The 24,837-nt window shown below is 41.6% G+C and overlaps 1 protein-coding gene across 1 annotated transcript in view; it reads left to right on the top strand.

The window, feature by feature from the left end:
- The window catches only part of trpn1 (transient receptor potential cation channel, subfamily N, member 1), a 217,428-nt gene that overhangs the window by 88,446 nt on the left and 104,145 nt on the right, over positions 1 to 24,837 (top strand). Inside the window, exons 4-6 of the mRNA XM_072259540.1 lie at positions 13,025 to 13,138; positions 15,390 to 15,494; positions 21,374 to 21,472. Coding sequence (XP_072115641.1) covers positions 13,025 to 13,138; positions 15,390 to 15,494; positions 21,374 to 21,472 — 318 coding nt within the window. The remainder of the gene's footprint in view (positions 1 to 13,024; positions 13,139 to 15,389; positions 15,495 to 21,373; positions 21,473 to 24,837) is intronic.

Below are 24,837 nucleotides of genomic sequence, written 5' to 3'. Positions count from 1 at the left end.
CGGCCAAAATCCCCAATATTTAGAAGGACTTAGAGGAGGTTCTCAGCAAGGGAAAGGCCTCGACTCTTCCACTACACTGACCCTACAATTGTACCATGGAACTGCTGCCTGGTCCTTGTCCTCTACAGGGTCGTTTGTACGTGCTCTCAGGCCTGGAGAGAAATGCCATGGAGGAGTATATAAAGGAAGGTCTTGCCATGGACTTTATTAGTCCCTCCACCTCACCAGCTGGCACAAGCTTCTTCTTTGTACAAAAGAATGATGGGAGCCTGCTGTAGTGCATTAATTACAGGGGATTAAACTGCATAATGACCAGGAATGGCTACCCCCTTTCTCTTATGAATATGGCTTTCAAGATGCTCCAAGGAGTGAGGGCATTCACAAAATTAGATCTCCAGAGTGCCTACAATCTGGTCTGTATCAGGGAGGGCAATGAGTGGAAGATGGCGTTCAATAGACACTACAAGTACCAGGTTATGCCCTTCAGCCCAGTGAACACCCCAGCTGTTTTCAAGGCCTTTATAAACACTGTGCTCCGGGATACTCTCCATAAGTGTGCCTTCGTCTACTTGGATGGTACCTTAATCTTCTCAAAGTCCATGGAGGTGCACATCACTCACATCAGAGACATTTTAAAGAGGCTACTAGACCATGGACTTTACGTCAAGATGGAGAAGTCTGAGTTTCATGTGAGGACTGTTTTATATTTGGGTTTCATCATCCTTAATGGTAATCTCGAGTTGGACCCTACCAAGACCCAGGCAGTCAGAGACTGGCCACCACCATCCAATATCAAACAGGTCCAACGACTCTTGGGATTTGCTAACTTCTACCAGAAGTTCATTAGGAATGCTGATGGCTCTAACTAAGAAATCTACGGGCCCTTTTGTCTGTACTACTGAAGCAGAAGCTGCTTTCACAGAGCTTAAACAGCCATTTACAACAGCTCCCATCTTTCTTTCTCCTAACCTGGACCTTCCCTTCATTGGGGAGGTGGACACCTCAGACATCAGAGTAGGTGCTGTCTTGTCTCAACAGTTACCTTCAGACAGCAAACTGCACCTGTGTGCATTCTTCTCCAGGCAGCTATCCCTGGCAAAGAGAAACTATGACATCTGGAATCAGGAGTTTCTTGTGCTTAAGTTAGCTTTGGAGGAATGGCTTCACTGGCCCAAAGGGGCCAAGAACCCTTTTATCATTTGAACTGACCATTAAAACCCGCCCTATATTCAGGAAGCCAAGAGGCTGAATTCCAGGCTGGCCAGGTGGCCTTTGTTTTTTAACCAGTTTAATTTCATCCTGACCTATCAACTGCGGTTGAAGAACCAGAATCCAGATGCCCCGTCCCATAAATTTGATGAACTGGAACGAGAGGTTGTCCTGTACCAGGTCTTCAGGATCCACGATCCCCAGTGGACATTGTCTCAGATCATGGTAAACAATTCACATCACATTTCTGGAAGGCTCTCCGTAAACTGATAGGAATAACAGCAAGCCTTTCCTCTGGGTTTCATCCACAGTCCAACGGTCAGATGGAGCAGACCATTCAAGATTTAGAATGTACCCTGAGATGCCTGGCCTTGGAAAGACCTGAGCAGTGGTGTGACCATTTAATGTGGGCAGAGATCACCCACAATACTGTACAGCACTCGGTGCATGGGATGTCTCTATTCAAGTGCCAGTTTTGTTATCCTCCACCTCTTTCTAGAGCAAGAAACCGAAGTTGGGGTCCCTGAGGAAGAAGAACTTGTCCAATGCTGCAGGCAGTAATGGATGACGGCAAGAGAGATTTTGCTGGCCTCCATGTGGAGAGCGGAGAGCGGAGACCAAGGCAAGCCAAAGGAGAAGTCTGCGATCCGCGTTACAGCCTGGGCAACAGGTCTAACTGTCCACTTAATATTTGCCTCTCCGAGTGGAATCTAGAAAGTTGGCACCCAAATTCTTTGGTCTCTTTGAGATCCTGAGGAAAGTAAACCCAGTGGCTTACACCCTGCAGCTCCCCAAGACCCTAAAGATCAACCCCACCTTCTAAATCTCTGAATTAAAACCTGTCTGCACCAGCCCCTTGGCCCCACAACTATCGCCTCCCCACCACCCAGGTTTATTGAGGGGGAACAGGCTTCATGGGGAAAAGACTTTTGGACTCGTGAGGTGCTGGAGGTGTTCAGCAATACCTGGTGGACTGGAGGAAAGGTGCTGGGTGCCAGAAAGAGACATCGTGGATCCGAATCTCTTTCACGATTACCATTACCAACTCTCTGAGCAACCAAGGCCATCAGGGGTCAGCTTGCAACTACGCCAGCTTCCGAGATTTAAACACTCTAATTCTCCAGAATACGGATAGCTGGCATGGCCTCTTTAAGGGCTTAGGACGTTCTCATTAATCGATAATCATGTGTTGGGTGCCAAGAATTGGGTACTTAAGGAAAACATGAGCATAAGTTCTGTGCTCAATAGTAAGCCTACTAGTGATATCGTCCAGCATTTCTTTTGTGCTCCGATCCAGTTTGATAACATGTCTCAAATCTAGCTTCGGATACCCCAGCATTTGGGTTCAAACCATCTTCATCAAGGACTCTCGTCAATGGACTGTAATGTATGGATCTATTTCTTTTAGACCAATGACTTTCCCCCTTAGCACTACATACTGATATGTTGTCTGCGCATGCGCTGATGTCTATGCATGCACATTGTTCTCTCCCTCTCTCACTCTCTCCTGGCAACTTTTGTGCATTTAAAAGCACCAAAGCTCCAACAATTCCTGTCTCACCATAGTAATGTCATATAGTGATTTACATTCCTATGATTCTGAATTGTCCCCCTGTTTTGTAGGCATTTACAAAATTTCATCCTATGCTGCATCTCTATTCATAGATTGATCTGAAACCCAGATTCTTGTTTATTTTTTCAGCACAATCTCTTCTGAAAGCCACCTATTTCCAAATTTAAATGTGATTGTGGCCCTTTCCACATCAACTGGTGCTGCTGCAGAAATTCAACCAGATGCCAAGTTGGCGGCTTTCAGTGGTGACTCTTTGCATTCAACTCCGAAGAAAATCATCAGATACTCCCATTTAGGACTACAGCTGAATGCAGAGTCACAGTCAGGGGTACTTCAAAGTTCATATAGGAGCTGGTTGTGGATTGCGGGAGGAATAGAGACAGCCTAACCTCTATTGACACCAATGGATCTGGGGTTGAGAGGGTGAACAGCTTTAAGTTCCTCAACATCCACATCACCAAGGACCTCACGTGTGTCTATACACAGCAGCTGTGTGGTGAAAAAGGCATAACAGCGCCTCTTTCACTTCAGAGGGTTGTGGAAGTTTGGTATGGGCCCCCGAATGCTAAGAACTTTCTACAGGGGCAAAATTGAGAGCATCCTGGCTGGCTGAATCACTGCCTGGTATGGGAACTGTACCTCCCTTAATCGCAGGATTCTGCAGAGAGTGGTGCGGACAGCCCAGCGCATCTGTAGTTGTAAACTTCCCATGATTCAGGACATTTACAAAGACAGGTGTGTAAAAAGGGCCGGAAGGATCATTGGGGACTGGAGTCACCCCAATCACAATCTATTCCAGCTGCTACCATCTGGGAAACGGTACTGCAGTATAAAAGCCAGGACCAACAGGATCCAGGCCAGCTTCTTCCACCAGGCCATCAGACTGATAAACTCCTGCTAATTTGAGTGTACTCTATATTACATTGACTGTTCTATTTATTATAAATTACTATGATTGCACATTGCATATTTAGATGAAGATTTTTACTCCTCATATCTGTGAAGGATGTAAGAAATAAGGTCAGTTCAATCTGTCACCATATACAACCATGAGATTCATTTTCTTGCGCACATACTCAATAGATCCAATAACCATAATAGAATCAATGAAAGATCACACCCAACTGGGCAAACAACCAGTGTGCAAAGGACAACACACTGTGTAAATACAAAAAAAGAAATAATAATAATAAACAAATAAGCAATAAATACCGAGAGCATGAGATGAAGAGTCCTCGAAGGTGAGTACATAAGTTGTGGGAACATTTCTGTGATGGGGCATTAAGTTGAGTGAAGTTATCCCCTTTGATTCAAGAGCCTGATAGTTGAGGGGTAGTTGTTCTTGAACCTGGTGGTGCGAGCCCTGAGGTTTCTGTACTTTCTTCCTGATGGCAGCAGTGAGAAGAGAGCCTGAATTGGGTGGTAGAGGTCGCTGATGATGAATGCTGCTTTCCTGCGATAATGGCCTGTATAGATGTGTTCACTGGTTGGGAGGGATTTAACTGTGATGGACTGGACCATACCCACTACATTTTGGTAGGATTTTCTGTTCAAGGACATTGGTGTTTCCATACCAAGCTGTGATGCAGTCAGTCAATATATTCTTCACCACACATCTATAAACGTTTGTCAAAGTTTTAGATGTCACGCTGAATCTTTGCAAATGCCTCGGGAAGTAGAGGTGCTGCTGTGTTGTCTTTGCTGTACTTATGTGCTGGGCCTAGGACAGGTCCTCTGAAATGATAACACCGAGGAATTTAAAGGTGCTGATCATCTCCACCTCATTGGCTCATGGACCTCTAGTTTCCTCCTCTTGAAGTCAATAATCAGTTCCTTGATCTTGTTGACATTGAGGAAGAGGTTTTTGTTATGGCACCACTCAGCCAGATTTTCAGTCTTCCTCATATGCTGATTCATCACCACCTTTGATTCAGCCTACGACACCAATGTCATCAGCAAACTTGATAGTGGTGTATATTCCATCTCAGGCCAATGTCAGACAGGCACTGGAGGCGTTGAACACCATGATCAGCAGTCTTGAAACGAATTCTGATACCTTCCTTGTCTTTGCAGGTTTTCAACTAGGCCAGCGTGAAGAAGTCTCTGTCGACTACCATCGACATATCACCTGTGGAACCAGAGGAGCCAACAAACTTGTCTACTGTTATGCCACCACCAACAATGCTCACCATACCATCCCATACCTGCACCTTGTAAAGTCTGATCACCTGGCTATGCTTCTACTGTCTCCATATAGGCAGAGACTAACACCATAGAACCAGTGGTGAAGACCAAGAACGTATGGTCAAAGGAGGCAAAGGAGCATTTATAGGATTGCTTTGAATTGGTGGGCTGTACTATATACAGGGATTCATCTTTTGATCTGATTGAAAACACCCCACTTTTCACCAACTTCATCAACACCTGTATGGATGAGTGTGTGCCTTCGATAACATACCGGGCATACCCAAATCTAAAGCCATGGATGAACTAGGAGATTCGTAGTCTGCTGCGGGCTGTATCTGTGACATTAAGACTGCTGATAGAGAACTATACAAGAAATCCAGGTACACCCTACGGAAGGCTATCTTAAGAGCAAAAAAACAATTCTGATTGCAGTTAGAGGTGGAATTGGATGCATGTTGGCTCTGGCAGGGTTTGCAGGTTATTACTTCCTACAAGGCAAAACCTAACACCATGAATTTCTCTGATGCTTCACTTCCATATGAGCTAAATGACTTTTATGCATGCTTTGAAAGGGAGAGTAAAACTACACCTGTGTAAATCCTTGTCACATCTGATGACCCTGTAATCTCTGTCTCAGAGGCCAACATTATAATTTCTTTCATGAGAAATAACCCTTCTAAGTCATCAGGCCCTGATGGTGGAGCTGGTAGGGCATTGAAAACCTGTGACAACCAACTGGTGGGAGATTTTCAAGGACATCTCTCACTGCTGTAGTTGGAGGTTTCCACCTACTTCAAAAAGGTGACGATCATGGCATCGCCCAAGACGAGCAGGATGATCTGCCTCAATACTTATCACCCACATCTACTGTGCTGAAGTGCTTTGAGGGGTTGGTCATGGCTAGGATCAACTCCTGCCTTAAGTAAGGACATGGAGCCTCTGCAATTTGCCTATTGCCACTATAGGTCCACTGCAGATGCAACCTCATTGGTTCCCCACTTGGCATCGGATCACCTGCTGTTTATTGATTACAGCTCAGAGTTCAACACCAGCATACCCTCAGTACGAATTAGAAAGTTCCAAAACCTGGGCCTCTGTACCTCCCTTTGCAACTGGATCCTTGACCATTTCATCAGAAGACCACAGAAATGCAAATTGGAAATAACATCTCCTCCTCACTGACAGTCAACGTGGGCATAGCTCAAGGATGCGTGCTTTCCCCATCTGCTCTACTCTCTACACCCGCAACTGGGCACAGATCAAATGCAGATGACACAAGTATTGTTGGCAGAATTCCAAATGGTGATCAGGAGGTATCTACGAGAAGGATAGATCAACTGATTGAGTAGTGTCAAAACAACAACCTTGCACTCAACATTGGTAAGATTGTGGACCTGATTGATTGTAGACTTCCGGAAGTAGAAGTCACGGAAACACACAGCAGTCCTCATCGAGGTTTCAGCAGTGTAAAGGGTGAGCAGTTTCAAGTTCCTGCGTGTCAGTATCTCTGAAGACCTGTCCTGGGCCCAAAATATTGATTCAATTACAAAGAAGGCACGACAGTGCCGATACTTCATTAGGGGTTTGAAGAGACTTGGTATGTCACAAAAGACTCTCACATGGACTCTCAGATGTACCATGGAGAGCATCTAACTGGTTGCATCATTATCTGTTCCAAAGGGGCCACTGCACAGGATCGGAAAAAGCTGCAAAGAGCTGTAAACTCAGCCATTTCCAACATGGGCAGCAGACTCCCCAGTATTGAGGACATCTTCAAAAGGCGATGCCTCAAAAAGGTGGCATCCATCATTAAAGACCCCCATCACCCAGGACATGCCCCCTTCTCATTGCTCCCATCAAGAAGGAGACACAGGAACCTGCAGACATACACTCAATGTCTTAGAAACAGTTTCTTCTCCACCGCCATCAGATTTCTGAATGGAAAATCAATCCATGTACACTACCTCACTATTTATTTTTTGCTCTTTTTGCACTACTTGTTTAATTTATTTTATGTATTTTTATTGTATTTTATAGATTTTTATTATGTATTGTAATGTATCTGATTCTGATTCTGAAACCTTAAAATAAATTTATTATCAAAGTCTATATATCAGTGGTCCCCAACCTTCTTTGCAGCGCGGACTGGTTTAATAATGACAATATTCTTGCAGACCGGCCGACCGGTGGGGGGAGGTATATTCAAGTAGGGTTAAACTCACCTCAACATGTCTTTTACAGTAAGGGTTGCCAATTTTCTCATCCCCAAATAAGCGATAAAACTAGCAGTCCTGGGACACTTTACCCCAGGAAAGACTACCATGACCATGAAAGCCTTGCGCGGGCACTTGTGTGCGCGTGCGTGTTGATTTTTTTCCACAAATCGGTTTTGCCTTTATCTTCCCAACTACACTGCACATACATTATTTCTACTTTATATAGGCTGTGTATTTATCATATCATTCCTGCTTTCACTATATTTTCAGTTTTATGTGTTAGTTGGTATGATTTGGTAGGTTACTTTTTGGGTCTGGGAACGCTCAAAAACTTTTCCCGTATAAATTAATGGTAATTGCTCCTTCACTTCACGCCATTTCGGCATGAAAGGTTTCGTAGGAACACTCTACCCTAGCGGGGGAAATACGGGACAAGGGCAGTCCCATATGGGACAAACCGATTTAACCCAATATATGGGATGTCCCAACAAATACAGGACTGTTGGCAACCCTATGTCCAAGTTCAACAGTGCGTGACAGGGAATAAGGAAAGGTGCAGCTGACTCATATCATTTCCCCGTGGCCTGGTACCGGTCCGCGGCTCGGTGGTTGGGGACCGCTGCTATATATGATACCATATACTACCCAGGATTCATTTCCTTACGGGCATTCACAGTAGATACAAGGAAATACAATAGAATCAATAAAAACAAAGACAGATGAACAACCAATGTGCAACGGGGTGGTGTGGTAGCTTAGTGGTTAGCACTATGCTTTTCAGTACAGATTACCTGGGTTTAATTCCCACCACAGCCTGTAAGGAGTTTGTACGTTCTCCCTGTGACTGCATGGGTTTCCGCTGGGTCCCCTAGTTTCCTCCCACAGTCCAAAGGCGTACCGATTGGTAAGTTCTTTGGCCATTATAAACTGTCCTGTGATTAGGCGAGGATTAAATCGGGAAATTGCTGGATGGCATGGTTCATAGGGCCATGAGGGCATATTCCATGCTATTTCTCAATTTAAAACAACAGAAAACAAACTGTGCAAACACATAAATAAAGAACAGATAATATTAAGACATGAGTTGTGGAGTCCTTGATAGTGAGTCCATAAGTGTGGAATCAGTTCAGTGTTGAGGTGAGTGTGGTTATCCACATTGCTTCAGGAGCCTGCTGGTTGAGGGGCAATAACTGTTCCTGAACCTGGTAGCATTGGATGTAAGGCTCCTGTACCTTTTCCTTAATGGCAGCAGAGAGAAAAGACCGTGGATGGTGGGGGCCCTTGCTGGTGGATGCTGCTTTCTTGTGGCAGTGCTACTTGTAGGTGTATTAAATGGTGGGAGGGCTTTTCCTGTGATGGAATGGACTGTATCCACTACTTTTTATAGGTTTTTCCATTCGTGGGCATTGGCCTTCCCATAGCAAGCTGTGACAGAATCTGTCATGATAGTCCGCACTGTGCCTCAGCAGAAGTTTTTTAAAGTTTTAGATGTAAATTTGAATTTGTGCTAATTTCTAAAAAAAATAGAGGCACTGCTGTGCTTTCTTTGTAGTGACTCTTATATGCTAGTCCTAGGACAAATACCCTGAAATGATAACACTAAGGAATTTAAAGTTACTGATCCTCTCCAACTCAGTTCAGTACATTAGAGTCAAGGTACACAATAGTTATTTGATTTGAATTTTATTCAAAATGACTTCAGTGAAAGAAGCAGCAGGAGTATTGAATTCAGGGAGTACTTCATCACAAACAGTGAACGTTTCTTGAGAAAACTCATTAGGAATGGTTCTTGTTGGATGAAGACTGACAAGCAATTCTTAACATCTTCTTCTCCCTCTTCTTCTTCTTTTTGGCAATCTTCTAATGTGGCATCTTCTTCGATATATTTTAGACCTGTCCCTCTTGGTTAGACATAATCGTCGTAAGTGCCGCCTCCGTAAATAACAAGTTTCTGTCTTCTTAACTGGCTTAGAGCGCTTCATTACTGTGTCTCATCCACCTTACTTTTGACTCTTAAATCCCAGCGTCTTGTCTTTGTTTAAATATATTTAATATCTTTCACAGCTTAAATATATGAGGTATCCATTATGATGTATTAGATTTTTGTGACCATTCATGCCTTGTAAGGTCTTGACAACATGATGTATTCAGCTTCAATTGCAATGGAGAGGTGATATCGCTACCTTATAAGGAATTGTGTACAGCTGGGATCTGCTATCTCCTTTTCGTCCTTCATTTTGTTAAAATTTTGTGTAGAGCAAGTTCATCAGTAGCCCCTGAACAGGTTGAGAGTAAATGAACGGTTTATTGTAAACATATTTCATTTGTAAGTGAACAGAGAGCCAACACATAATTTTATTGTAAATACCTTTATTGAATAAGGACTCAGAGTCAACAAATGTTTTTTTCTTGTATGTAAATAACTTTATTTTGTAATACTTCTGAATAAAGTATTTTTGGAGAAAAAAAAAATCAGTATCCCCTGAACAGCAAGTGATATCTATATTTCTTAGGTCAGGTAGAGCACAAGTAACTGCAGAGTAAACCTCTCACTACTTAATACTGTCCTCACACTGCTCCCCTATTTCTATATAATGCACAAGCCACCATTATTGCCTTATAAGTACATCATTAATTAAATGCCAAATTAGAGGGGTTTGTTCAACACAAAGACATGAGTGAAGCCGTGTATTGGCTTTTTCAGTTAATCACTCTCCATGAACATAATAAGTACAGAACAATTAAACCAACAGCAGCAAACTTTACCAGCTGCTCTTGGGCTGATTGTTCCAGATTTAATATTAAATGGCAGCTCAATGGGAAGATTTATGGAGACTGGATTCCAGCATTCCCAATTTTGAGAACTGGATTTAAATCCAGCATGTCTGATGAAAAGATATAAAATATGCATTGCAGTCCATGTGTATTCCTCATGAAAAGGGTAAAGTTGCTATTACTTAAGCAGATAGTCTAATTGCTTTAGAATGCAGTACAGAAGGGCATTCAGTTTGTTATGTCTTGTGACTTCTATGAAAGAACTGTCTTAAGTATTTCCACTTGCTTGTTCTTTGCAATTGTCTCCCCTTTACCACTAACCTCATTTCCTTTTGAAAGTCATTACCAACTCATACTTCCACAACAGCTAAAGAAACACATCCAATTTAGGTGGCATCTTTATGCAGTGGTTACCTCAAGGGATTTTATGAAAGTTTAGTCAAACTTTAGAGAGAGCTGCATAAGGAGCTATTTTTCCCAAAAATATACTTTATTCAGAAATATTACAAAATAAAGTTATTTACATAAAAAACCATTTGTTGACCCTAAGTCCTTATATGAGCATGTGACAACAGACTTTCATGTAAAGCATTCTGGGTGTAGTGGGTAAAAGAACTTTCACCTCCTCTCTGGCTCTTAACCAATTACTTCAAATCTGTATCTTCCAACTGTGTGTGAGTTTATGTGGCTTTTTTTGCAATATTACTTTCAAGTCCTTGAGCCTTGACTTCCTATATTAATCTCAAAAAGTTGTCTCACCTCCTTGTCTCAAAAGAACCTGGTGGGATTTATATACAGTGTATAGAAGCCAGAATGTGAGGTGCACATAACAACAAGAGATTAAAAAAGGAAGAAAGAAAGACAATGTTAAAATGGTAATGTTGGACTTCAATATGCAAATAGACTGAAAAAAATCAAGTTGTCACAGGAGTTGATTTTTCCGGTTGATCTACACATTGTTATGTGGAATGTATGTACAGTATCCCTACTAGATGGCTCTCACTAGGGAAATGGCAATTCTGGATTTCATGCTGTGCAATAAACCAAATTTGAGTAAACAGCTTAAGGTAAAGGAACCCTTAGGAGAGGGTGATTATAATATGATAGAATTTACCCTGCAAGTTTGCTGGAGGTTTGGAGGATAGCAAATGTTGTTTCATTGTTTAAGAAAGGCTCCAGGCTGCGAAATTATAGGCCAGTGAGCCTGACATCAATAGTGGATACATTGTTGGAAGGCGTTTTAAGGGATTGTATATAAAAGTATTTGGATAAACACAGACTGAGTAGGGTTAAATTGCCCCTCATGTGTGGGTGTGAGGAGAGAGTGTGGCATGAGTAAAAGTAGATTAGAACAAATGGATGTTTAGCAGGGCCTTGGTAGGCTGAAGGGCCTCTTTTCAAGCTCTAAGACCTTATGATTCTGATAGCCTGAAAAATACCCTCATAAGCCACATTGGAGCTGTTGCCTCTTCTGTAATGTCTGGCAATAGTGCATTGCAAACTAATCACTGGGCTCAAAAGTTTCCCAATTCAAATCAACTAGGAAAGACTCCATTGAGAAGCACCAAGCCAGTTTGTTTGAACAACGTAGAAAACCATGCTAATCCAACTGCCATAGATTGCCCCTTGTTTTGTGAATATGCCATGGACTGCTGAATGCAAAACCATGCTAATCCAACTGCCATAGATTGCCCCTTGTTTCGTGAATATGCCATGGACTGCTGAATGCATCAGCAAGAAGTGCAATAAAAAGAAAGGCTTGCATTCCATAGCATGTTTTCCATCATCCCAAAGAACTTCAGAGGCAATGAAATATTTTTGAAATGTAATACTTTTATTATATGAAAAGCAGATGCTAATTTGCATATAGTAATGCTTTACAAACTCAGTTGGATAACAAAGGATTTTGATTAACGTTGACCTGTAATATTAACTCTTTATCTCTCTCTATAAATGCTGCTTAACCTGCTCAGCATTTCCAATACGTTCTATTTTTATTTCAGATTATTGGCTTCTTCAGTACTTTACCTTTGTAATATTGCTAGTCATGTCAAATTTATCACCATATGTACAAGTACTGTGAAGTACAGTTCCAATGAAAAGCTTGCACCACTGACTCATAGATATAGACAACATACAAAACATAAATTATACATGAATAGTTCATAAATTATATAAGGCAGTGAAGAGGAAAAAGACTACGCAAAGCAAAACGTGTGCAAGTCAAAACACATTTAGAGAGAAGTCCATAACAGGTGGTCCTTAATTTTTGGTTGCTGCAGCAGGGGTAGGTTGTTTCAAGAACCTCATAGTTGAAGGAAAAGAGCTCTTCCTGAACCTTCTGATGTGAGATTTCAGGCTTCTGTACCTTCTGTCTGACAATAGTGGAACAAAGTCATGACCCAGGCAGCAGGGATCCTAGATGATAAGGCCCACTGAAGATGCAGCATCTCCTATTGATGCTGTCGCTGGTGGGGTGGGTTGTGCCCATGATTGACTGGACTATGTCCACTGTTCTCTATAGCCTCTTACATTAGGGTGGCATGGTAGTGTAGTGGTTAGCACAATGCTTTACAGTACAGGCGGCCCAGGTTCAATTCCCGTAAGGAGTTTGTATGTTCTCCCCATGACCACGTGAGTTTCCTCCCTCAGTCCAAAAATCTACTAGTAGGTAGGTTGATTGGTCATTGTAATTTGTCCGGTGGTTAGGCAAGGATTAAATTTGAGGATTGCAGGGTGGCATAGCTCAAAGGGCTAGAAGTGTCAATGCCACATGGTATCTTAATAAATAAATAACATCCTGTATATTGGTATAATTTGTATATATGGTATTGCCTGAGGAATAGGTAATGATCTGGTTAGCAAAGATTACTCATCTTTTCTTAGAAGGATGCCAGAGAATTTTTTTAATAGACATTTGAGATTTGGCATTTGATGCCAGATATCTATGCTGAACTCTGCAGCCTTCTGCTTAGAGACACAGACAGCAACAGGGAATTGGTGGGAAAATTGTGTCCTCTTTAACATGTTCTATATAATGCCTATTTCATTGTCTTTATTTCAGCATAAGGATCAGTTGCCTCTACATTTTGCTGCCAGTCGACCCAGTGGTGCTCTCAACATAGTACAGATGCTACTGAGGTCCTCAAACAAAGATGCTCGATTGATGCAAGATAAGGTAGGAGATAGGGACTCTTTACCTTTAAAAACCGTAGCTAAGTATGTTTGGGTTCTATTCATGTATAGTGAATGTGTAATAAATTCTGGCCTTGTCCTTGGTTTTATAAAATATTACTGATATACTGTTAACTTGCTATACTTCTTTCTCAAAAAAGAGCTTACACTTTTAATCAATGAATGAAAACTTGAATCTTTTATTTCAAATAGTAATGGAATGACAATTTTTCATTCTTATCTATTGTCCAGAAAAAGCAATGATTTGCCTCATTAATGTTCATCAGTATAACATTGCAACGAAGAACAGCTAATAAACTAGCTTCTGCTGATCAATAATTGACTACCCTACTGCTGAAATATCTTCTCTCTGGGAGAGGATTACTTACATAAAAAATAGATTACAAGGAAATCTAGGATTTTCAAGACAAAGAAAAGCTCTGTGTAGAGAACTTACTTGATCATCATGACTTTCAAATCTCTTGCATGTGATAATCTTTTCACTTATCAATACCTACAGAGTTGTTATTCCTCTCTGTGCCTTGTGGTGCACTGGGCAACAACCTTGCCATTTCTTTTGCATTTTGTCTGTTTTTTATGAGGCTGAGTCAGCATCGATGGAAGGCATGTGAGGAGCCGGCTGAATTCGAACCCAGGACCACTCGCATTAAAGGCTGGGTGCTGATGCCACTACACCACCGGCTGGCTATCAATACCTACAATACCTGTTAATTGTGATGCATTTCATTTATCTTTCACATTTGCCAAATTACTGAATATACTCAAATCATCTGTACTTAAATGAAACAGAGATCATGGAACTACTCAGCTAGTCAGGCAGCATCTGCAAAAGAAAAACAGCTAAGATTTCAAGCCAGTGGTCTTGCCTGAGAACTAACTTACTGGTCCTGCCAGCTTATTTTGTTTTTCTTTCTTTAAGATTTTGCATAAATGTGTCATTCTCTAGTATTAATTGCTGTTGTAATAATTCACAAGAAAGCAGTGTTTTCAACTCAAATGACATTGCTTGAGCTGAGTTTCTGGAGGTGCCTATAATCGTCAGCTGACACACTTGCCCATATTTAACAATAGCAACCAAAAACAATTTTCTCCATGATTTTCCAGTCCAAAACCAGACGGTGGTAAATCTGATTCAGATATTACAGCAATTACAGAGTTAGAATTCTTCTGAAAAGCCACCTTCAATATTCAGGTGCTTTTTAGGACTGCAATATTTTACGAAAATTCATATTTAGGATAGAATGTCAAAACTGCCATTAAACTATTTTTAATAATCATCATAGATTTAACTGAATTGTTGGTACTAAACAATGCCTAATTATTATTTAGTAGCAACAATTTATTTTTAATTTATAATGATTATTAGGAATATTTTAATGGTGGTGTTTTTAATAGATCAAATTAATAGTCTTAAAAATTTGATTTTCATTCTTTTATTTTTTCAGGATAAGATATTCAACCAAGGGTCTATCTTTTCTCTTGAATATGTGTAATAAATCCTTTAGTGTGGACGAGGAGTGAGAAAATCATCTTAAATGCAAAAAAAAAGCTGCTGGGGAATTCAGCAGGCCAGGCAGCATCTGCAGAGGAAAACGGACAGTCGATCTTTTGGGTTAAGAGTTTCATTTAGACCCTTCATCGAGACAATTCATCAATCCAGAGCAAGGGCTTCAACCCAAAATATCAACAATCTAGTTGATCCACAGATGCTACCTGACTCCAACATCTGTAGTTTCTGGAGTTAGTCTCAGTATTCTGGGTCAAATTTAATAAACAAGGATAAATAAAGACTTTCCAGTAATAATCACATACTTTGTCCAAGTGTCTCAATCCCATCAAGCAGATGGAAATGGTGTAACTTACAAGCTCCCCTCTAAGTTGTATGGTATACTGGCTTTGAAAAATATTATTATCCCTTAACCATCATCCAATTCAGGTCACGGAAATTATACAATAGTGAATCTAGATCCTGGAACTCCCTGCACAATAGTGCTATGGAAGTACCTTCGCTAAAAGAGTCACAGATATTTAAGAGAGCAGCTTCTCGGGGCATCTGGGAAAGGACAGCAATATAGTTACAGGATCTTGCTGTGTGTTAGCTAATTGCTGTACTTCTTGCACTACCATGGTAACCACATCACAAAAGTATTATGAAGGGATGAAAGGCAATACCTAAATGTCGGTCTTTTCTTCTTCTGTGATCGCACTTTGTTCCACTTTGTTTTTCTTCATAGGATGGCTGCATTCCCTTGTTTCTCAGTGCTGAAGTTGGTAATGTCGCAGTGTGCAAGGAACTACTCAGTGTTAATGCTGGTCTACAACTCAGGACGCAACGGAAGGTACAGGTTATCTGGGCCCAGGGTCAAGCGCTGTCAGAACATTGTCCTATAGGGCTTGCCAACAAATGAAGCAAACTCATTGGTCCACCATACTAATGTTTGTTCTCACTGCAAAAATTTCAATGCTGGCTCTGCTGAGAGTACCTACTTAATCTCCAATGAGGCACCTGAAATAATTTGATATTATTCTTCCCTGTAAATACAAACCTGCTTTGTTTTCATGCTGGGGGTAGAATCTTTTATCCCCATTGGTGTATTCTGTATTGGATCCATAGTAAGTTTCTTCTCAATGTTGGGATAGTATGAGGTCATTCAGAAGATCACATTTATTTTGGATTGGTCTATTAATTCTCCTTTGATGCTCTCAAAATGCTGAAAATAAGTGAAAGAGCAATGCAGTACGGATATAACCCACCCAGTCCATGCTGAACACAGTGCCAACCCAGCTAGTCCTAATTTCCTGCTTTTGGCCCATATCCTGCTAAGCCCCAGTCCTCCATATATCTATTCAAGTGCTTCTTAAACGATACTATTGCACCTGCCTCAACCACTTCTTCTGGCAGCTCATTCCATATACACTCAGTGGCCATATTATTAAGTATCTCCTGTACCTAATAAAGTGGCTAATGAGTGTATGTTTGTGACCCCCTGCTGCTGTAACTTATTCACTTCAAGGTTCAATGTGATGTGCATTCAGATTTGCTCTTCTGCACATCACTGTTGTAACACACGGTTATTTGAGTTACTGTCACATTCTTGTCAGCTTGAATCAGTCTGGCCACTCACCTCTGAACTCTCTCATTAACAATGCATTTTTGCCCATAGAACTGCTGCTCACGGGATTTTTCTTTTTGTTTTTCACAAAATTCTCTGTAAACTCTAGAGACTGTTGTACATGAAGATCCCAGGAGATTAGTGGTTTCTGGGATACTCAAACCACAACATTGGGCATCAACAATCATTCCATGGTCAAAGTCACTTTAATCACATTTCTTCCCCGTTCTGATGTTTTTTTCTGAACAACAACTGAACCTCTTGACCACGTTTGCATGCTTTTATGCATTGAGTTGATCTGCTGATTAGATATTTGCATCAAAGAGTAGGTGTATCTAATAAAGTGGCCATTGAGTGTACATAACAATAGTCAAAACCAATTATCTATGATATAAATAATGAATAATAAGGGCCCAAACACTGATCCCTGTGGTATATCACCAGTCACCGGCCTCTATTCTGGGAAGTAACTTTCAACCACCACACTCTGCTTCCTATCTATGAGTCAATTTTGAACCCACCTAACTAGTTCTCCCTAAATTCCATGGGGCCTAACATTCCAGATCAGTCTACCATGCAGGACTTGTCGAAGGCCTTGCTAAAGTCCAAGTAAGCAACATCCACTGCCCTACCCTCACCCAACTTTTGGTTACTTCTTTGAAATACTCTAAAAAAATCTATTAAACACAACTTTCCACGCAGAAAGCCAAATTGACTCTTCCTCATGAAGAGCCAAGATTCAATTACAGTTATTATCAAACAATGTATAAATTATACAACCTTGAGACTTAATTGCTCACAGATACAACAAAACAAGAAACCCCAAAGAACCGATTAAAGAAAAAAAGAATAATAATTAAATAATAAATAAATAATTAAAATTAAAAGATGCACAAGAGAAAGAAAAAAAATCATAGAAGCAACTGAAGCGAACATCAGCATTTTGAACCACAATTGAGTCCTCAGATCCAAACCCCAGAGCAGACCCCAGTAGGCTCAAAGCTTCGCTTATCAGTTCAACATCTTAGTGGCCATGGAGTCTGTACTCACTAATTTGGGCCGGTATCACTGGAATCTAGAAGAATGTAGTGTGATCTCATTGAAACCTACCGAGTGTTGAAAGAACTAGATACGGTGAGAAGAGAATGTTTCCTATGGTGGGGGTATCTAGAATTAGAGGACACAGCCTCAAAACTGAGGAGCGACCTTTTAGAACAGAGGTAAGGAGGAATTTTTTTTTATCCAGAGTTTAGTGGATCTGTGGAATGCTGGAAGAAGCCTGAAGGCACACACTCAGCGATTTAGGAACAGCTTCTTCCCCTCTGCTATCCAATTCCTAAGCGGACATTGAACCCTTAGACACTACCCCACTACTTTTTTTAATATAGAGTATTTCTGTTTTTTGCACAATTTTTAATCTATTCAATATACGTATACTGTATAAAGATTTACTTATTTGTTTATTATTTTATTGTTATTATTTTATTTCTTTTTTTCTTCTATATTATGTATTTCATTGAACTGATGTTGCTAAGTTAACAAATTTCACATCACATGCCGGTGATAATAAACCTGATTCCCATTCTGATTCTGAATGCTCTGCCACAGATTGCAGTGAAGGCCTAGTCCATGAGTATATTTTAGGCGGAAGTTGACGGTTTCCTGATCAGTCACAGCATCAAAAGATGTGGCAAGAAGGCAGGTGTATGGGGTTGAGTGGGATCTGGGATCAGCCATGATGGAATGGCAGAGCAGATGATGGGCTGAATGGCCTTATTCTGCTCCTATGTCTTATGGTCTTATGAAGCACAGCAGCTGAGGCCAAGCCTCAGCGCCATGGAGGGAGGAGTGCCATCATAGAGAACGAGTAAAATTTGCTCTCATCTCAACTGATACCCAGCCTGGTATCAGTTTTGCCAATCAACTTTCCAGCACGTAGCTCCATCCCTCCCCCTCCTGTCTTCTCCTATCATTTCAGATCTCCCCCTCCCCAATCTCTTACTATCTCTTCTTTCAGTTGTCCTGACGAAGGGTCTCAGTCTGAAACGTTAACTGTACCTCTTCCTATAGATGCTGCCTGGCATGCTGCATTCACAAGCATATTTTGTGTGTGTTGATACCCTGTCTTTTCAGTTTATCTGGCCCGGCATTTAAATTGACTCAACAACGGAACAGTGAAAGGCTTCATGCCTGGAGATAGGAGTGAAGATTGCAGAGAGTGAAAGAAATCGGCTCTCACCTCCCATCTGGGTCGATGTTTAAGTTGTCTAAACAGCGTTTCATACCTCACACTAGGACACAGGTACCGCTGTTGCGAAAGGCTTCAGGCCTAGACCACGCTGCCTAGCAACTTGCTCCAGGCCCAGATTTTATCGCACAGCCGAAAGCCGCTCTCAAGCTCTTCAAATCAGCTCAGTGTCCAGAGCAATCCAACTTCGCAGCCGGGCCAGTTGTACAAGCGAAATCGAACTCCTTCTATCCAAATGCTATCCTTCAAAACTCCCTCTAGTTACTTTCCCACTATTGATGTCAAGCAGAGCGGTCTGTAGTTCCCTTGCTTGTCCTTGCTACCTTTTCTAAACAACAGGACAACATTAAACTAAACAACACCCTGAGCTGTAATTGCACACTTTGGTAGAGTATTGGAAACAGATTTATTTGGCTAAAGTATGAAAGGAGTTGTGTGGTGATTGCAGGCATAATTCTATATCATGTGCAGACTAGCTACAATTGACTAAGTCAATGTGATTTATTCTAAATACTTTCTCTCTATTTACATTTACGATAATCTGTGTGATAAATTTTCTCTTTAACCAATACCTTTGTGGGTAAAGGATCTGCTGTCATAAGTAAAATAGAACCTACCACAGAAGACATCTCTTCTGCATCAGCTAACACAAGACATTACCATCTTCTTATTTCTGGTAAGATAGCGGTGCACTTGGTCGCAATGACAAGACCCTGTTGAACATTGGTAGTACAAAATACTGCAAGTTCAATTCATTGGATCATTTAGCAAGACTGACGGCAGGGAAGCTGTGTGGGGTTTCCTGTGACAGCCACCCAGGGGAGGAGGCACCCCTGTGTGTGGGAGAGAACAGAGGTGTGGCAGACGTGCTAGCATCTTTGCTGGGTTGGCGTCTCGCCAGCTCTCACATCGTTGCTGCTCTCCAGTGTTCATTGCCTGGATTGCGAGATGAAAAACTGCTGTGTGCTTGTTTTTGCAGGAACGTGGCTCTAGGACAATATCCCATGCACCATTAATCTGTAGGCCATGTCACTCAGGGATTTGTGCTAATATTGTTTTATGACTGTATGTGCTGTGGGCTATGTGTGACTACGTGTACTGAGTTTTACGCTTTGCCCCTGGAGGAATGCTCTTTGTTTAACTGTATACATGTGTATGGTTGAATGACAATTAAACTTAAACCACTTTCCCTGTCTTGAGAACCACCCCCAGCACAATCAAACATTAATGATAAAATATTCTATTGCCGTTAATGGATTAGCTTAGTCTTTGGTTGTTTGAGGAAAAGGTGTTTGAAATTCAAGACCTCAGTCCTAGCATAAAATTATGGTTGGCTGGGCAGCATTGACCCCTAACCTCTTACATGCTTACATGCATTACATATAGCAGGGACTTGGAACACCAGAAAGATAACACTGCCTCTGCAAAACCCTCCAAATTCATTGGAAGAATATGAAAAAGACTGCATTTTGGTAGTGATGTCCATAGGGATCCTGAGCTTTGTGAAATAATCTTCATCCTTTAATTCCACTATTATGTTAAGTAAAGCCATTACCTTGTATGTGGATTTCTGTTGGAAGTCCTGAACCATGCCCTTCTGGTCATGTACTGACAACTGCAAAGGCACCAGAATTCACACTGCTATCCAGTTGAGAAGTAAGCTTCAATGTAAATTTATTATCAAAGTATTTATATGTTATCATATACTACCTTGAAATTCATTTTTACAGGTATTTACGGGAAAAGTGAAGAAATAATAATAATAATTATAATCATTTATTTACAAACATATAAAGCCCTTTTCATACAAACAATGTAGTCTGAAGTGGTTTACAATGGGATAAAGTGTGAACATGAAAATAAAAGACAAAGTGATGTTAGTGAATCGTAAGGATATTAAATAGGTTTTGAGCTAGTGTTTAAAAGTGTCAACTGAGTCTGTATCCCTTATAGTTTTGGTATTGAGTTCAACAGCTTTGGAATGTAGTTCAAAAAAACTGACCTGCCAACTATCTTTTGAGGGAGATTATTTAAATTTAAGAGTTCAACAGAAGAAGATTCAAGAACTTGAGTGGGGTTATAAAACAAAAGCAATTCTGTGATGTACTCTGGTCCCAAACTATTGAGAGCTTCAAAACAAGGAAGAAAAATTTAAAATTAATTCTAAAAGATACAGGAAGCTAATGCAGAGGGGTTAGGACAGGAGTTGTATGCCCCCTCATCCTGGTTCTAGTTAAAATTCTTGCAGCAGCATTCTGAATGAGATGAAGTTTGTCAATAGATTACTTTGGAAGGCCAGTAAAAAGTGCATTGTAGTAATCTAGTCTATTCCATATAAAGACATGAATTAGGTTTTCAGCATCATTATGTGACAGAAACGGATGTACCTTTTCAATATTTCTTGTGTACAAATGTTGCTCTGGCTGCTTTCTTTATGTGGAATTTAAAATTCAAATAATACATTAGTATTGATGAAGAACTACATATACAAAGACTGAATAATAACTAATGTGCAAAAGAGGACAAATTATGCAAATAAAAATTAAATGATTCATGAAGATGATTCATCTCACTTGTTCCAGGCATGAGCTGGTTTAATAAACTTTGAACTCTGTAGTATGGTGCAATATGGATGAAAGTGAATCAACAATTCAGTTTGTAACTGTCTTGTTCCGTTTCCATTGAATACATTTTAAAGAGTTGTGACTTTGTTGACACTCTGTGGTATCGGATAATTCAAAGCCATCTGTTTGCTTTTCTGAAGCACTGGGTTGACATGGACTTTGGAAAATCATTTACGTGGAAGAGCTTTTTAAAAAGAAGAAATATCCACCTAACCGTCTGCCTTCCTTTCCAGGATGATGGGGATACAGTCTTACATGTTTGCTGCAGAAAGAAAGATCTAGAATTGGCTAAACTCATGGTAGAGCTTGGTGCTGGTGTTGACTTTCAGAATGTGAGTAAGCACAAGTGTAGAACAACTATGAGAAATTACACCATTCCCTTATAATAATAAACACTTAAAACTAAATATGTCTGGGAGAAATTTCTTCAAATTCATTAGTGGAATGATCAAATTACTGCTACCACAGAAGATACAAAGTAGTAAATCTATAAGTTATAAAATGAAAAAGTTCTACCACATTACGATGCAAAAATTAATTTAAATAAACATTTAAATACAGCCTAAATAAAGGCTGATTAGGTTAGTGGGCAGGGCATAATGAGTGACAGGTCATGATTAACCCTGATTTAATTCTTCAAGGAAGTAACAAAACAGACTGATGAAGGCCGAACAGTGGGTGTAGTGTATCTGGATTTTAGTAAGTCGTTTGACAAGGTTCCCCCATGGAAGGCTCATACAGAAAGTCAGGAGATATGGGATCCAGAGAAACGTGGCTGTGTGGATTCAGAACTGGCTTGCCTGCAGAGGCAGAGCATGGACACAGGTGGAATATATTCTGCCTGGAGATCAGTGACTGGTGGTGATCTGCAGGGATCTCTTCTGGGTCTCCTACTTTTTGTGATTTTTATAAATGACTTAGACACGGAAGTGGAATGGTGGGTAGATGACACGAAGGTTGGTGGTGTTGTGTAGAAGGTTGTCATGGGCTACAACAGGACATTTGATAGGATGCTGAGCTGGTCTTGAAAGAGGCAGATATTTTTCAATCCAGCAGGAAATAGCTAATACAAGAAGGCTTAATTTCAAGGTGATTGGAAGAAAGTATGGGGAGGATGTCAGAGATAGGTTTTCTTCACAGAGAATGATGGTGCGTGGAATGTGCTGCCAAGGTTGGTGGTAGAGGCACATTAAAGAAACTCTTGGATAGGCACATGGGTGAAAGAAAGCTGGAAGGCTGTGTGGGAGGGAAGCATTCAGTTGTTCTTGGAGTAGGTTAAATTGTGTTCTACTTGTAAATCTCGCTTTGGCTAACAGCTTAATATAGGGGATGATAGCCCCTGGCCCGGCCAAACTTAAGAAATCTCATTTTGGTGGATGCTGTGTGATGTGTCCCCTGTTGCAAATCAGTACCATAAAATAACAAACAGTACACAATATGTGATTAAATGATTGAGCTTTATAATTCTTAATTTGACGATATGGTTAGCAAAGAAAACAAAAAAAGGGCCCATTCTCATGAAACAGCCTATTGCACAATGTTGGAACTCACTGATAAGCCGTTTGTCCACCAGCGACCTCCTCCGATCGTTGCTGACCTTCGGACACTCGCTCCATGCCCACTCCGTCCGACGGTCCACCAACTCTTTCCACTCGCGTCTTCTCTCCTCATCTCTCCCCAACAAAAGACCGCGAAACTCTCTCTTCCAGAACCACAAGAAAGAACAATATTTCTCTCATTGGATAGTCCCCACATGCCAAAGCCCCGTTATCTCTAGTCATAACCCAAACATTGCTGCTACAGAGAGTCCATTACATTCGCAGTGAAATCTTACAGCATGTTACACTCTACCCCCACCAAATTTAGTCATGTCCTCATGATGTTGAGATAATTCACCAACCCTTCCTGCAAAACACAAAGCCCAATCCAGGTGTAAAAGGCAGTGACATGGCTCCTGAAAATGGTAGGGGTTACACTCTGTTCCCCTGTTGCTACATAGGCCAGCCTATCCGGTGGTCTCCTAATTCTCTGAGACCTCCGCACCCCTTCATCTATCTCTTCAGGTTCAGACACTACTGTGGATACTTCTGGTCTACCTGGCGGGGCCTCCCCTGATCTATCATTCGTGCCAACCTGCAACTCAAAGCCCTTTGTTCCGTGATCAAACCCTGCAGAGTCCCACTGTAACCCAGGCTGCCCACAGATAGCCCCCACCCCCACTTCATCTGACTCAATGGGAGAAGGACCGGGAGTCTCTTCCCCAATCAATGGGGAGTTAGCGAAAGGCAGTATATACCACACATCCAGGTCCTCATCTTCCGAATCAGTATTCCTCTCAGGGGTTGGGGCCAGCCTAACCTCACCTGTTGGGGGCCCGGTAGTCACCCCCCATTTCTGCAGAGTCCTCTTACGAGGTGTGGGCTCCAAGTTGGGCTCTGGGTCTACTTGCGCCTCTTGACCCACAGCAACTGGTGGTTGCGATGGAGAATCTTGAGAGGTCCATTCCCCTCCTTTGGTTTCACCCGGAAAACTGGTAGGTTTGGCATCTGACTCTCCACCACATAGGGTGTAGCTGCCCAGCAGTCGCCAGCTTATGAGGACTCTTGTCTCCCGGCAGGAGTTGGGAGGACCTCACCTTTTGATCATTCCTCCTCTTATTCCCTTGATTCTGCTTGGCAGCCGCGAACCCAGCTAATTCATAAGCCCTTTTCAGCTCTCTTCTCATGTCAGACACAAACTTCAGATAAGTTTTCAGGGGTAAGTCACCCTCGTCAGTCCCAAAACAAAGGCCAATAGGTAACCTCGCCTCGTGCCCAAACATCAGATAATATGGCGAGCACCCAGTAGCTTCATTTTGTGTGCAGTTATAACTGTGAACCAGATGCATGTCTAACAAGGTCCAATTAAACCTCTCTGGCGGGGAATCACCCTGCAGGTGATAGTGCGTGGTCCTCGACTTCTTGACTCCAAGCATGCCCAGTAACTCATGGATGAGTCTGCTCTCAAAATCCCGTCCCTGATCACTATGTATCTGTCTGGAGAGGCCATAAGAGATGAAATACTTCTCCCATAACACTTTGGCCACTGTAGACACCCTCTGGTCCTTGGTAGGAAAAGCCTGAGCATATCTGGTGTAGTGGTCCGTGATGACTAAGACATTCGCCGTGTTGCTGGCATCAGGTTCTATTGACAGGAAATCCATACACACCAGGTCCAGAGGACCCACACTCTGCAGGTGGGACAAAGGCTCGCCTGCGTCAGCAGTGCCTTCCGCTGTATGCATCGAATGCCTGACTTGCAGTATCCTTCGACCTCCAATTTCATTCGGGGCCAGTAAAAAAGGTCCCTGAACAATCCATAGGTCTTTTCCACTCCCAAATGTCCAGAATCATCATGAAGTGACTTCAACGCAATCCTCCAATACTTCTCGGGCAAAACCAGCTAGCAACGCCAAGGTCAGTCCGGAGGTGATGTGACCCAGTACAAGATCTAGTTCTTCAACTCCAACCTAGGCCATTCTTGCAGTAATGGAGGGACCGACGCATGTTTCACCTTCTCTGCCTGAGCCATGTCTCCCTTTTCAACTGCTGCCCAAGTGGTACTGATGCCCAGATCATCTCGGTGATGATTTTTTTCCTGTGACAAAAGTATGTGCGCACTGAATGCACACATGACACAGTTTATGTAGGTTTACAAA

The sequence above is a fragment of the Mobula birostris genome, chromosome 1 (assembly GCF_030028105.1).
Source record: "Mobula birostris isolate sMobBir1 chromosome 1, sMobBir1.hap1, whole genome shotgun sequence".
Classification (NCBI taxonomy): Eukaryota; Metazoa; Chordata; class Chondrichthyes; order Myliobatiformes; family Myliobatidae; genus Mobula; species Mobula birostris.
The sequence above is the reverse complement of the archived record's forward strand: the minus strand, read 5'-3'. Positions and strand labels throughout refer to the sequence as shown.